At 42.6% G+C, this 16,253-nt stretch overlaps 1 protein-coding gene across 1 annotated transcript; it reads left to right on the forward strand.

Moving 5' to 3' along the window:
• The first annotated feature begins 3,184 nt into the window (after positions 1-3,184).
• LOC121567907 lies at positions 3,185-15,421 on the forward strand. Its single transcript, XM_041878275.2, has 4 exons — positions 3,185-3,881; positions 4,985-5,135; positions 7,595-7,642; positions 10,504-15,421. Exons 2-4 carry the CDS (start codon positions 5,000-5,002, stop codon positions 11,307-11,309), a joined length of 990 nt encoding a protein of 329 aa, XP_041734209.1. The 5' UTR covers positions 3,185-3,881; positions 4,985-4,999; the 3' UTR covers positions 11,310-15,421.
• The last annotated feature ends 832 nt before the right edge of the window (positions 15,422-16,253 follow it).

Genomic DNA, 16,253 nt, shown 5'->3' on the forward strand with positions numbered 1-16,253 from the left:
GCCACCAAGTACTAAGTCATGTTTTGCAGAGGGTCAAATACTTATTTCCCTCATTTTAAATGAAAATCTATTTATAACATTTTTTACATGCGTTTTTCTGTATTTTTTTGTTGTTATTGTCTCTCACTGTTCAAATAAACCTACCATTAAAATTATAGACTGATCATTTCTTTGTCAGTGGGCAAACGTAAAAAATCAGCAGGGGATCAAATACTTTTTTCCCTCACTGTATTAGCCAATACAGCATATCCAACACATGTAGCATACTTTGCAATACAATCTTCTCTAAAAACAGCTGGGCTGCCCAGCTAGCGAATATAAAAGTAAGTATTTTGAAGAAATGTGCAAGAACTGACATTGCCAACAAACGGAAATGTGTTCAGAATAAATAAATATACACAATATGTGAAAACCAGCTCCTCCCTCGCCAGGGACCGATCATCTTGAAAATTAAAGCAAATACAATGCTTCGGCCCACCTAGCAGTGTTGAGGTAGAAATGGCCCCTAAACACAGATCTAGGGTCTGGGGCCACAGGGGAGGACGGCTCATAATAATGGCTGGAACGGAGCAAATGGAAACTATGTGTTTGATATATTTTATACCATTCTACCTATTCCGCTCCAGCCGTTACCACGATACCGTCCTCCACAATTAAGGTGCCACCAACCTCCTGTGAGACCTGTACAAAGCATCTCAGAGTAGGAGTGCTGATCTAGGATCAGTTTTGCCTTTTGCATTATAATAAATAGACAGGGGGGGACCTGATCGCAGATAAGCACTCCAACTTTGAAACGCTTTATGATTACAGGCCCTGATTACCCAACACCAAATCCAAGCCTTAACCATTATGAGGATGGTAAAATATCTGACCTTTGGCCAGTAGTTAGGGGCAACTTCTACCCAGCACCACAGTCCACAGATGTCCCAATAACCTTGAAAAGCCTCCTTGCCTCATCTTCTTTCCTTCATTATTACTGATAGATGATAGGATTAGACAGATTTATTCAACTTTAATATCAGTGGTGCTGTAAAAAGGAGACAAGGGCTATTTGAACACCGTGCAGAGCCTGAGATTACTTACACTCTTTCTTCAGACGAGTACAGTATCTTGCTCATTATTTGATCTATTACATGTATATGTTATTCTCATTCTGGTGTTCTGGAGAATTATGTTCTATTGTAAATTTGATGGTTCAAATGTTTTGAAGAATACCCCCCACAAAACCATAGTGAAGAGTCTGAATCAAAGTGAAACAATTGAAATGATAAATGCCATAGTAAAAACCTGGAACTTTGAAGAAATTGAAATTAAGTGTATGATTATGTACAGGTAACTGACACAATAAAGGAAACACCAACATAAAGTGTCTTAATAGGGCGTTGGGCCACCACGAGCCAGAACAGCTTCAATGCACCTTGGCATAGATTTTACAAATGTCTGGAACTCTATTGGAGGGATATGACACCATTCTTCCACAAGAAATTCCAAAATGTTGTGTTTTGTTGATGGTGGTGGAAAACGCTGTCTCAGGCGCCACTCCAGAATCTCCCATAAATGTTCAATTGGTTTGAGATCTGGTGACTCAAACTCTGATTCAGATGGGTTGGGTTAAATGCGGAAAACACATTTCAGTTGAATGCATTCACTTGTACAACTGACAAGGTTTCCCCTTTTACTTCCCTTTCCCTTTCATTTACTCAAGTGTTTCCATTATTTTGGCAGTTACCTGTATATGTTTAAGCCTATCTGCCTTTTCACCTGAGTAGATCATATGTCATACAATCCTGTCTAAACTGTGTATAGGATGATAATAAAAAAATGTTTGTTTTTGATGAATTGGGATTTTGTAATGAATAAGATTCCAATGTATGTTTCTTTACAGTAACAGATATTTTGTATTTTAATGTGAAAATAAAAAACATAGCATTGAAAAGTATTTTGTGTATTCATTTCATCAGTGGGTGCAGATGTTTTGCCAACATCTTTGAGGCACCAGTGACTCAATATCACAGCCTGGTCTCATAGACTAGACGTAACATAGTAAAGGTAAATCCGGGACACTCAAATTAGTATATGTTATGTTTGATATGGTTACATAAGACAGATGGTTACTTAAGGCAAAAACAAAAGTACGGTGGTTGGTCGGGGTGGGTAGGCGTATAACACGAACATCAAGCAACCCAAAGGTTGCGAGTTTGAATCTCATCTCGGACAACTTCAGCATTTTAGCTAATTAGCAACTTTTCAACTACTTACAACTTTTTAGCTACTTTGCAACTACTTAGCATCTTAGCTAACCCTCCCCTAACCCTAATCTTAACCCTTTAACCTAACTCCTAAACTTAACCCTAACCTTAACCCTAAACCCTAGCCTAGCTAACGTTAGCCAGCTAGCTAACCTTAGCCACCTAGCTAGAATTCGTAAGATATCATACATTTAGCAAATTCATAACATATTGTATGTTTTGCAAATTCGTAACATATAATACAAATTGTAATTAGAATTGAAATTCGTAACATATCATACGAAATGGGTGATGGACATCCACAAATTAATACATACCATACGAAATTTAACATATCATACTCATGGGCGGCGCACAATTGGCCCAGCGTCGTCCAGGGTAGGGGAGGGAATGGCCGGCAGGGATGTAGCTCAGTTGATAGAGCATGGCGTCTGCAACGCCAGGGTTGTGGGTTCGATTCCCACGGGGGGCCAGTATGATTTTTTTTTATTTTTTATAATAATAATGTATGCACTCACTAACTGTAAGTCGCTCTGGATAAGAGCGTCTGCTAAATGACTAAAATGTAAATGTAAATGTAGTGTCTAGGATTAACGTAGAGAATAATACTAAATGCTTTGAGACCAGGTTGAATATCAAAGATTGGCAGACTTAATTCATGGCCAATTAAACCTCATTATTGTGCCAAATGTTGAGAAAAAAATTAGGAACATAGATAATTTCCTTATAGTCATAACAGCTAGGCCTATCCATCAAGCCTAGCAAGAAATTGCCACCCCCATCAGGTCTGAAATGACTGGCATTAGCCTATGTCAGGTTGTCTCAGGGGGAGGCGTGTCCAGAGCAATGATCCCGTTCATGGTGCTGAAATTGAGTACGTTATTTGCCGTGCATATTCTCAAAGTAGCCCATTTGATATCATAGGAGGCCTGGTTGTGGTGCCACCCCAACATTTGTCTAACCAAAAGTAGTGATTGTAATATTCATAATAAAGGCTTTCCTGTCCTGTCTCTACTGCTATATCGATCCTGGCAAAAATCGATATTGGGTACGGCCACTTCTTACAATAAGCTGCACTCTACTCGTACGATCATCTCGCGTGTTCCGGTCACGATGTCTTGTTTTCATTATACGACAGTAGCCTACTGTACCAGCTCAACCAGCGCAACCCAACGAACGAGGGAGGAGAGGGATGTTGCGTCTGTGGAAATGTATCGCGCTCCGTTTCCATACGTTACACAGATGTAGGCTACAATGTACTTGTTTATTGTGACCTTGTTATGAGTATTTTTTTGCAATAACTTTGACTGACGCAGCGAGATGGTGCGGCAGTAACGAAGAGATATTTATCCTGTTGTAGCCTCCCAGGACAGTTGTGCGATGCGTCGCTGATTTGCATTTTTTTCTGTATACAGGCTATCAGGTGATTGATTCGTCATCTTTCGTTCTTGATACAACGCTGTCGCCGCAGATAATGTTGAATTGAGCTCAATAATTTGACGAATAGCGTAAATGTTTTTGGAACATTCCTAGAAAACAATCATGTATGGATCGAAGGACTTGTTTATAGATCTTATGAATTTTATATAGGAATTCTGTGGGACTCCGTTCAACATTATCTAAAATAGCACGGTAAGCATGGATAATTTTCATAACATTGCCACATATATTGGGTGTATTGTAGGCATGTCATCTACTGTAACATTGAATTCTACTGGTACTAGGACTGTCAACATACTGAAACCTACCAAGCATATTGCGTTGGTTTCTCCCATCTCTCTATTGGGTGATCAATGAACCTTTTACCGCATGACCTCAATGGTGAACTCATACACGCGTTATCTTGCCTGACATCACCATCATCAATCAATATGGGTTTTTATTTATCTTAGAATATATGAAGACTTCGGTGTTTCTCTTGTTGTAATGCTTAATGAAAATGTATGTCAGGTGATATCCTAAACTGCATTGTAAAATAAGATTAAATAATTAACCTACAGTGAAGGTCAATAAAGAAGGGGGAAAGATCCTGCAAATGCATCATTACACACACACACACACTCACACACATTTGGAATCCTTGTATTATTGTTCATCATTAAATTTTACATTTTAGTCATTTAGCAGACGCTCTTATCCAGAGCGACTTACAGTTAGTGAGTGCATACTATTATTATTATTATTATTATTATTATTATTATTATTATTAAATCATACTGGCCCCCCGTGGGAATCAAACCCACAACCCTGGCATTGCAAACGCCATGCTCTACATCCGGCCATTCCCTCCCCTACCCTGGACGACGCTGGGCCAATTGTGCACCGCCTCATGGGTCTCCTGGTCGCGGCCGGCTACGACAGAGCACTTTCCTGCTTCTCATTAGTAGCAGGAAAGTGACACTTATACACATGGAGGTATAATGTATATTATAAACTGGGTGTTTCAAGCCCTGAATACTGATTGGCTGACAGCCGTGGTATATCAGGGGTATGACAAAACATTTATTTTTACTGCTCTAATTACGTTGGTAACCAGTTTCAAATAGCAATAAGGCACTTCGGGGGGTTGTGGTATATGGCCAATATACCACGGCTAAGGGCTGTATCCAGTCACTCTGCGTTGCGACGTGCATAAGAACAGACTTTAGCCGTGATATATTGGACATATACCACACCTCCTCGTGCGTTATTGCTTAATTAATGTCCTCTGACTCCATTTTCTGTGCACGGTGCAGGTCAAGTGTGTCATCATGGAACCTACAGGCTCCACCTTGGACATGCAGATGGAGAGTGTTGAGAGGAGTTCAGTGTTTCTCAGACAGGAACATCTCACCCTACTGCATGGCCTACACCTGGAGATCCTGTCCTTGCAGAAACGATGCACCGGTGAGTATACATCACACACAAACAATGACATGACATCATTTCCTGTCAGTGACTAATGTATGGTGTGGTATGTATTTAATCAGGCTTTGTGGCAAGCGATGCTGGACAGAATCCATTATAGAATTAATTAATATTAATTATCTCTCTCTCTCTCTCTCTCTCTCTCTCTCTCTCTCATATCATACATAATCCATTGACATATGTCATAATCCATATGAAGGGGGCTCTGCTCTGTCCACACGTCAGCAGCAGAGAACAGAGCAAAAGAGAGAGAGAGAGAAGGGGGGGGCGGGTCAGACCCTCTTTACAACAGCAGAGTTACTGCCAAGCCAAGCAGAGGCAGACCTCACTGCAGAACAAGATGTAGCCAAGAAGGCCATGAAGCATCCCTATCGATGCATCCCTTCTCTTCTTCTCTGCTCTCGGCTCTCCTACTGTTCAGTTAAAGGGCATCACCACATGGTGTTGTGGTTTGACTGACAGACTAGGCCCATACACAGCAAAGATGCTAAAGCCATCAAATCTTAGATACAAACTCAATGTAGTCTACTGTACTAGTCTATCAGTGCAATCAATTCGTTTTCTTGGGACTATTAACTTGAACTTGAACAGAGCAGGTTTACCTCATTGAATCCTCCCCCACTACAGCCAGGGTTTCCATGAGAGAGAACCACAGGTCAATACCTTCCTGTTCCTGGCAGTCAGGGGGTCTGATTCCCCTTCTGGAGTCATCCTCTCTGCTGGGGTTCATCTATCCATCCTCCTCCTCTTTCTCTTTCGTCCTTCCTTTCTCTTTCTGCCTTTCTTTCTCTCTCCCTCTCTCTCTGTGGGGGTTGATGGGATTTGCTGAGCAGGCAAAGGAGGGGGATAGGTTAAAGGATTTACTGTGCTTATTTGGGGAGGTAAACTGTCTATTCATGTGAGTGAGAGTGCATAGACAGGGAAATAAAATAAATACTGTACAGTATATTTTAGTATTTGTCCTTGAGGGCAACCCAAGCATGGCGTCTGTCTGTGCTGACTGGAGAAGTGCTTAGAGTCCACCCAGCTAAACAGAATCAGTTTAACTCAATGTACACAAGGCCCTAATCATGTCTGTCTGTACTGTCTGCCATCAAGTTAATTGACAGACTAGACGCAAACAAATAGATTGGACATTCAATGCTTCAACAGCACTACAGTTAAGATTAGGGATTAACATGGGTAACAGGGATCCCGGGACTGTCCCGGGAACACTCTTCACATTTCCCCCCAAAATTAAATGAAAGACCTGAGAAATTACAACATTTCCCCCCAATATTGGCACTAATGCAGGCCCTACACATGCACAGCATCAGATCAGCCAAAAATAAAATAGCACATTATCCAAACAAGTTGTCACATGGAAGCCTTTAGTCTAGCGCATTTACTTCACACAAAGTCGCCATAAATTCAGAGCCACGCATAATTGACACTGCCGGACTGCACACCGACCCGAATGCAGTTCAACCCTACAGAAAACCCCTACAGTAGGCCTATAGACTATAAAAGAACGTGTGCCTCTTTGAGCTGTCATTGTGAATCTTCAGACAGTCACAAATTTGATAGGCCTATACACAATTCACTACATAGGCGTCTCTGTCACAGACATGAAGTCTGTTAACAATTCAGAGGCATGAGGAATATTCTAGCCTAGGCCATTTTCCTATCCAATCCCAATCCCACTGAAACCTAAAATCCTGACTCCTGTCTCGCATGAAAATTCCTAACTTTATTCTGTAATCCATAGGTTGCATTATCAAAGCACGTCTCTCGCCAATGCATGTCAAAATACCGCTATAACATTTCCATTGATTCTCTGTGCTGTCTCATAGCCTAGCCTACTTGCTGCCCATATGAGTGCTGAGGAAATGTTCTGTCGACTAGTATTTTGCTCCGCTCATACAGGAGTAATAAAGTCCTAGTGCACCATTTTTGTATATATATTTTTTAATTGTGATTTATCAGGGGTTCTGCAGCACCCTCAGCACCCCTACTTCCCACGGCTATGATGGCCACTTCCGATTTTTACGGTATTTCCCGGGACTCTCTGGATAAATATGAATTATTCTCGATATTGAAACCTTTTTTGGGAAAGTATGAATCCCTAGTTTCGATCAGCATTAGCATTTAGAGTCTTTCAATGAGACACATCACCGCATTCCTTTCAGTGAGACACATCACCGCATTCCTTTCAATGAGACACATCACTGCATTCCTTTCAATGAGACACATCACCGCATTCCTTTCAATGAGACACATCACCACATTCCTTTCAATGAGACACATCACCGCATTCCTTTCTATTTTTATTTATTTAAATTCCTGAAATCGATCTATTTGTCTCCAATACTTACTCATATGATTAATTTCTGTCTCACACATTACTCATTCATGTCTCTGTCTCACTGATGTCTCATTTCTTGTCTCTGTTTTCTCAGAGTTGACATGTGAGCTGAATGTGAAGCCTCCAGGCAAGAGTGAACTGGGTAAGTCGCCCCCCCCATAGCAGTATCCCTCACTTTACACATCCCCCAAGGGTCAGCCCTGTGGTCGACCTCCCCTTCTCCCCTCTCATCCTCACCCATAGAGACCATATTCCATAACAAACCATCATATAGGGGATTCACATTTTATGGCTTGATCTGTTACCAGGAGGGGGAAACATGTAGGAGGATTGGAATTGGGTAGATTGGCAGCAGAGTGAAATCAACAGTTCATTTATATGAACCATCAGACAAAAGGCTGTGTGTGTGCACGTTAATATTCCCTTAATGGTTAGTTTGTTGTATTAGAATGTCTAGATACAAGATTGACATTATGCTAAGATCTTAGCTTAGATAATTACAGAGACAGAGGGGATGGGAGGGAAAGGGTGGTGGAGAGAAAGAGAAAGAGAGGAAGGAAGTGATGGGGGGGTCATGCCCATCTGCAGCCCATTATAACTAATCAAGACCCCCCTCTTTTTACAGAGCAGTCCATCCCTCGCTCTATCACTCCGCCACAGCCCCACTCCTCCATCCTCGCAAATTGATAAATTTTTCCTCCCCTCTCATGCTCCTCTGTGCCCCGGTGGAGGGATCCAATTACAGTCTGTTTTCTGAGACAGAGAGATGGAGGGACAAGGGAGGAAGGGAGGGAGTGGGGAGGATGGTACGGTTAGGGGGGCACAATAAAGTGTTAGAGGGACAGTAAGAGAAAGAGAGAGATAGAGAAAGTGGTAAAGAGGGAGAGAGAGAGAGGGGAGGGGGAAAGGATGGAGAAATGGAGATTAGATTACACAGCTTTTTCTATATTTGGAGCATGACCTCACCACCCTGGTCTAGTGGGCGACAGTTAGTGCAAGAAGTGAAGGGAGGGAGGGGAGAAATAAAGATGGAGAAAGAAAAATCAGTAAAATAGTGATTGAGATCAAGAGAAGAATTAAGACAGAGGGATGGAGAAAGAGGTATGGGATGAGAGAGACTGGAACAGAGAGAGGAATTAAGAGGGATGTGAGAGACTGGTACAGAGAGAGGGATTAAGAGGGATGTGAGAGACTGGTACAGAGAGAGGGATTAAGAGGGATGTGAGAGACTGGTACAGAGAGAGGAATTAAGAGGGATGTGAGAGACTGGTACAGAGAGAGGGATTAAGAGGGATGTGAGAGACTGGTACAGAGAGAGGGATTAAGAGGGATGTGAGAGACTGGTACAGAGAGAGGAATTAAGAGGGATGTGAGAGACTGGTACAGAGAGAGGAATTAAGAGGGATGTGAGAGACTGGTACAGAGAGAGGAATTAAGAGGGATGTGAGAGACTGGTACAGAGAGAGGGATTAAGAGGGATGTGAGAGACTGGTACAGAGAGAGGGATTAAGAGGGATGTGAGAGACTGGTACAGAGAGAGGGATTAAGAGGGATGTGAGAGACTGGTACAGAGAGAGGGATTAAGAGGGATGTGAGAGACTGGTACAGAGAGAGGAATTAAGAGGGATGTGAGAGACTGGTACAGAGAGAGGAATTAAGAGGGATGTGAGAGACTGGTACAGAGAGAGGAATTAAGAGGGATGTGAGAGACTGGTACAGAGAGAGGAATTAAGAGGGATGAGAGGAGAGAAGAACAAGAGAAAGAGAGGAGGGTGAGAAAGGAGATAGAGAAAGGAAGGGCTACTTATATGGATATCAGGTTCCTCCTATTCTAAAAGTAATCCAGCAATCCTAACATAGGCCTAACGAACATCCCAACTGATCATTTTACAATGATTTCATATCAAAGTTTCAACTAATCACAGCACCTTTTGCTCTTGTTGGAGATTCTCCCTTCCCATCCGTCTTCTTTGACCTAATTCTTGGGTCAACCAGCGTACCAGAGGCTGTGGTGTAATCCCTCTCCCCTGGCACAGCTGTCTGAGCCCAAAGCCACAGCTACAGTACAGCTACAGCTAGGTCTGACTAAGGTTGTTTTCCTACTGGAGGGATTTAACTGTGATGGAGTACTGTAGCTTTGACTTTGCCCCAAAAGCACAGCAAATGTTGTACAATGATTTTAAACTAGCGGTTAAAACTGGATGCAATGACGTTATCACAGCCAATTCCTGGTGTAATGACATCAGTGCAGCCAATTTTGTCAGCTGGGAAAGTAGGTATTATTGTGTTGAGGGGGCTATCAGTATGTTACTACATTTAATGTTATATCGGCCACCAACCCACCAAAACAATCACCTTCCTTCCCCTCCCATCACACCACCACTGCATGTGAGCAGTCTGCCAGTCTGCTCTCTTCACTCTCTCTCTAAAGTGGGTAAGTGGTAGCAGATGGCACACCCTGCCAGTGGCCATGCCGTGGTTGGTAGAGATTGGGTGGTGGCTACTGGCAGGGATTTGCTCAATGGCTCTGTAATGCTTTGCCCATATGTGCTCAGTCTTCTGCCTTTGTCCAGGCAATATCTAAACCCACATACCATTTCCTATCTACCAGATTATCCACAAATGTACTTTGAGGGCAAATTGGTGATTGAGAGCAGCCAGCGCTGGTCACATTACCTAATTCCATATCCATTTGACTGACTGGGTCATATTCAGACAGTGTGTTATCTCTCTGTATGTACTCTATGCTCCGTTCTCTGGTCCTATGTCCAGATGAACAGGGGGTTGGGGGATGGGGTTAGGAGGAGTGCTCTGTGTGGTCAATATGTCAGCATGGGTAATAGATGGCAAGTACACACTGCCCTTAATGTAAATCCTGGCAGCTGCATTTGGGGCTTGTTTTTCTGTCTGTATGTTAGTTATTTGTCTGTGAATCTCTGATGCGTCCTTACTATTTGACTTGTGTGTGCTTATCTGTTTGTGTGTTCGTGTGACCGTCCTCAGACCTGGCGGAGGAGGAGGAGCAGCTGGAGGCCCGCTGTCTGGAGGTCGAAGATCGCCTGGCCAAGCAGCAGTGCACCCTGGGAGAGCTGCGTAAAGAGCTGACTCACAAGGGGGCGCTGGTAGGCGCGCTGCGGGCTAACCTCAAGGACAAGGAGCGCCGCTTCCTGGACGAGCTGAAGCGCCGCAGCCACCGCTCCACGGTGCTCAACACAGAGCTGCAGAAGCAGACCGAGGCGGCAGCCTACCTCTCCTTCCAGCTGCACGCTGCCCGCCAGAAACTGCACCACCAGCAGCTGCAGCAGAGGCAGCAGGCCCTCAGGGAGAACCAGGAGAATAGGGATCGTCGTCATGGGAAACCCCCTGGGCTCCAGTACAGCCAAGCAGCCGAGTGGGACACCGCCACCTTTTCTCCTCAGTCGCCCTCCGGTTTCTCCAATGCCTCAAACGCCAGCTCTGCCATAGCCTCCCCTGTGGTCAAGCCTAAACGCAGGGGCAGCAGGGCCACGTCAGGGCACCAGCTCCGGGCGGAGAGGGCCAGGGAGTGTGTCCCCCAGGAGAGAGTGACGGGCCCCGCAGAGCCCACCGCCATGCCTGACCCAGCGCTGTTCCTCCACCCTCACCGCAAGCACCACAGGTCCAGGGCCAGGCATTCCCAATCCCCGGCCCACAGACAGCATCCTCTGGTGGGGGAAAGAGGGGAGGAGGAGGGGGATGGAGAGGGGCCCATGGAGCCCCAGGATGGAGCTCCTCCCAGACTGGCAGCCACGGCCACAGCGCCACCTGCTGGCTGCTCAGACCAAGGCTGAATAACTAGCCCCACTGTGACCATCCCTAGAAATGCATCATCACTAGCATCATAATTACTATCATAATAATAATCGTCATCATCATCACTATCCTCATCATCACTATGACTGTTTGATTTTATTAATACTGTAAATTGCCCATTGTCCTGCACCTTGATCGAATTGATACTGAGATGAATCTAGCATTGTTGATTATAATCCTATTAACTCTAATTACTGGTATTTAGATTTATTGCTACGATGAACACTTTTTATAATTATACATTTTGACATTAACTGAATTAACCCAAACTTCCAGGTGTATGAACACCCAATGAGGTTGTTGTTATTAATCACTTCACGTCAATGTGTGGGATCATGTAGTTGAATGCATATACACTGGCGTCGCTCGATATAACGTTATTATGGGGCCTTGTCCGAGTGTGGCGTCCTTTGTGGAGGTTAGTTTAACCTATGGCCTGTAGCCATAGACCACAGCACATACTGTGCAATTACCTTACCCTACTGTGTTGTTTTAGGGCCAACCATAAATCAACCCTGGGTTGCCCTTGTATAAAAAAATGTGTCTGACCTCTGTTGCGCTGAGTCACAGTTGGGTAGCGTTTCAGCATCTGTCCTTGCTATGAACACGATTGATCTTTCAGATCTGCATTGGTGGCCTTCACTGGCAAAGGTCCCACAGGGCCAAGAGGTGTAGTCATACCGTCATATCCCACTGAATCTTTCTTTATTCCATTGGTCATACAATAGGTAGGCCTACAGCACACTATATATGTTATACAATAATTGAAAGTCACATTAGTCCACTGGCCTCACACACAGATATTAGTGGGTTTCAAATATAATGTGCCTCTGAGCTTTAAAAACACTAAAAACATATTACATTAAGGGATTACCAAACAGTGATGAAGCTATTGTATGAGTTAAACTGGAGTTCCTAGCATATGGCCCCTTAGTAAATAGGTTGAGGTATAGGTATCCTTCTAATCTAGCAGATGCTTTGCATAAACAGGACACTTTTGGGTGGTAATGCATTGGGACTAGTTTGGCCAGATGTTTCTCTCAGGTTTAGTGAGGTCTGTGTAATACTGAACACAGAGAAGCGTATTTCTGTGTGTTTATTTACATCTGTGGTTTGCTGGGGGGTTTTCGCCTCAGGGAAAATAGACAGAGGAATATTGTTTATAGATTAATTTGTTGCTGTTGATGATTTGTTTTGGGTTGAACTTAGGTTTTGGCTGATTTGATTTCACTATTACTAGTCAAGTAAAAAGGGTTGTTAGGGCCTTCTGGCAGATTTGTCTCTTGTCTCAGAGAGCTGAGAAGAGAAAATGGGTCATATTGGTTATCTACATGGTAGATTCCAAGCTGTGTAGACAGCAGCTGTTGAAAGCCATTAGTTGACACTATGGAACCAGCCAATGACATTGAGTTGCACTTGGCGGACCCTAATGGTGTAGTGAGAGAATAGCACCCAAACAGATGAATATGTGTGGTGTCACTGGATCTGAAGATTTTGCCTCTTTTCCTTTTTATGGGCTTTTAGTTAATGAAATTGGTGGATTTTACATTCAATGTCAGATAGAAGATATTCTTACATTTTTAAACCATTTATCTTGGTAGGTAATATATCTTAACCCTTATATGAATGTACATATATATAGTCTGATAATAACTCACTATAACAGAGGTAATCTTACAGTAGTGAGTACATAGGTTTTCAAACTGGTCCCCCGTGGAAATCGAACCCACAACCCTGGCGTTAGCATCGCCTGCCATTCTCTACCAACTGAGCCACACGGGAAGTGTCATTTATAGGTTATTTAATACATGTAGTAAAATGGAATACTGTATAAGGTATTAGAAGGATATATTTGTATTATGATTTAACTTAATATTTTGTATGACTTATTTAACTGATTGTTTAATATATTATGTTTATTATATCACAGAATGTTATAAAACTATTATGTTATTTACTGTATGTATCTGTCTATAAGGCATTTGGAGGAGGCATTGTCATGGAATGCCTTTGAAGAAGAGAAGATGGGTTGAATTCAGTGCAGACATTTAACATTGTTGTTTTTTCACAATGTAAGAACAGCCTGCCTCATTACTGAAAAGTAACCAACTGTAACCGTTGCTGGCAACAATTGCTGTCAAGCCCCCCAAAATATGGCCTATGTCCCATAGGCACAACTTTCTTTCTGTGTAGAAGAATGCAAGGAGGTTCTGCCATGGTGTCCAGATTCATGGTAAACGCCTCCATAATGGCATTTAACCCTTAGCCTGCAAGCAAGAAATGTATCATGACTGTGCACTATTTCCTCAGCTTCCGAGAACACATTCCCCATTCAATATCAAAATTGCAGTAACATGGCAATCCTCATTGAAAATGTTTTTATACAGTACACGTGCTTCTTAGGGAACTAGAAGTTAGACTGTTAAGCTTTCTTTTAAAGCAAACGTCCTTGGCTGATGTACTTGTGGTATACCTGTGCTTATAGTGGTCTGTGGCTAGAGCCAGCCATGTCCAAAAAATATCCTTACTTTCACAGGGACACATTCTACTCTACAACTAAACAATAAGAACAGAGAAAACTGACACTTCAAATCTTACACATTTTGGACATTGAAATGTGTAAGAGTGACACGCTGATACGATATTATATCACAGACAAATAACAAATAAAAACACTATCCCTTTATTCTTAATCAAATAGCTAAACAGCTTTAACATACTATTGAATCAGATTGTGGTGAAAGGTGTCTTATGATGACAATGATGAGCCAAAGAGGCCCAACACAGTTGTATGGTGTTCTGCCTTAAGAGTTGTCCCGCTGTGGCTATGCTATGTAACGTTACAGCATAGCCATGCACAATTACATAGAAAAAAAACTAAACGTCCCTTGTGTGTCACGAATGTTGAATACAAATATATTTGAACTTACTCTGCCAATTGTCCGCGGGGAAAGCATTAGTAAACCAACTTCAAAACGCAGGTCTTGGTGTGTGGCAACCAATATTTGTTTGCTTGTGAGCAAAGGCATGTGCACAAGACGGAAGTATATGCACAAGATGCATGCATACTAACCGAAGTCTTGCAGGTGTTTACATGGTTTTGCGCATGTGCCAGGTGATAGAAATTGCAACGGCAGTACCGGCGCTCTAAAAAGTTGGGTAAATAATACTTTCCTGTGGATATTCTGAAGGACCAACCTCACAGACAACAGTAAGTTCAAATGTAATTTTATTGAACATTCTGGCTTGTAAGGAAACTTTGTTTCAGACTGTATACCAATAATTGGTATCAGTCTGATTTATTAGGCAAGTGTTGAGTTCTGTAATGTAAAAAAATGTAATTATCCTCTTTTGGATACCAGGGGAGGATGAATCATAAAAGTAAGTTTTGTTGATTCTTCATAGAAAACACAGATCTTCCCCTCCTGCTCTCCTTGCTTTCTTCTGATTCTTAGAGGAGGCGGCAAGGAGAACAGACACAAGGAATCAAGCAAGGACTTTTGAGATCACCCCTGGTATATCACTTCTATCTTGTTTCCAATTCCACATTTCTTAAAATGTTTCTCTATCCAATTACTAACTGGCATGAAGAAAATGAGGACAAGGGAGACATTTTAATGAATGTCTCCTGCTGAGTATGTTTTTCCAGTTTTTTTGTTGTTGCCATTGACGCCCAGAAGTCAACCCTGACAGAAGCCAGAGGTCACTGAGGTAAATCCACAACATTATTTTATACTAGTGGGTGTCACCATTATCTCATCGCCAGACCATGAGCCCGACTCATGTCCGTTACATGGGCATTTTAAGTATTTAAGCATTAAGTATTTGGTTTTATCTTGTTTGATATGTTTAGTATTTTCAAGCAATAAAAAGGCACCACTTTATATGTTCCCTCTGGCATACAACATAAGGTATGCAGTGAGACACTCTGAAGGCGCTTCCTCTCAAGACCCTGAGGTGTGTTGTGTCATATGGTCCCATGCTGAGCACCCCCCGCCCCCCAACCCTGTCTCTACCGCACTACTGTGTTAGCTTACTGTAGAGCATAGAGCTGTACAAATTATTTGAATAAAATGTAGGTTTGACTAAAGCTTGTCTATTGTGTGTTGTATCGCTGTTGTATCTTTGAATGCGTTACCCTGGATTATCTAGTTCAATGACGAACACCAGCTCTGAAATCAACATACATACAGTACCAGTCAAAAGTTTGGACCCACCTACTCAGTCAAGGGTTTTTCTTTATTTTTACTATTTTCTACATTGTAGAATAATAGTGAAGACATCAAAACTATGAAATAACACATATGGAATCATGTAGTTACCAAAAAAGTGTTAAACAAATCAAAATATATTTTAGATTTTAGATTCTTCAAAGTAGCCACCATTTGCCTTGATGACAGCTTTGCATTCTCTCAACCAGGTTCATGAGGTAGTCACCTGGAATGCTTTTCCAACAGTCTTGAAGGAGTTCCCACATATGCTGAGCACTTGTTGGCTGCTTTTCCTTCACTCTGCGGTCCGACTCATCCCAAACCATCTCAATTGGGTTGAGGTCAGGGGATTGTGGAGGCCAGGTCATCTGATGCAGCACTCCATCACTCTCCTTCTTGGTAAAATAGCCCTTACACAGCCTGGAGGTGTGTTGGGTCATTGTCCTGTTGAAAAACAAATGATAGTCCCACTAAGCCCAAACCAGATGGGATGGCGTATCGCTGTAGAATGCTGTGGTAGCAATGCTGGTTAAGTGTGCCTTGAATTCTAAATAGATCACAGACAGTGTCACCAGCAAAGCACCCGCACACCATAACACCTCCTCCTCCATGCTTTACGGTGGGAAATACACATGCAGAGATAATCCGTTCACCCACACCGCGTCTAACAAAGACACGACGGTTGGAACCAAAAATCTCAAATTTGGACTC

Source organism: Coregonus clupeaformis, chromosome 6 (assembly GCF_020615455.1).
Source record: "Coregonus clupeaformis isolate EN_2021a chromosome 6, ASM2061545v1, whole genome shotgun sequence".
In the NCBI taxonomy this organism is placed as follows: Eukaryota; Metazoa; Chordata; class Actinopteri; order Salmoniformes; family Salmonidae; genus Coregonus; species Coregonus clupeaformis.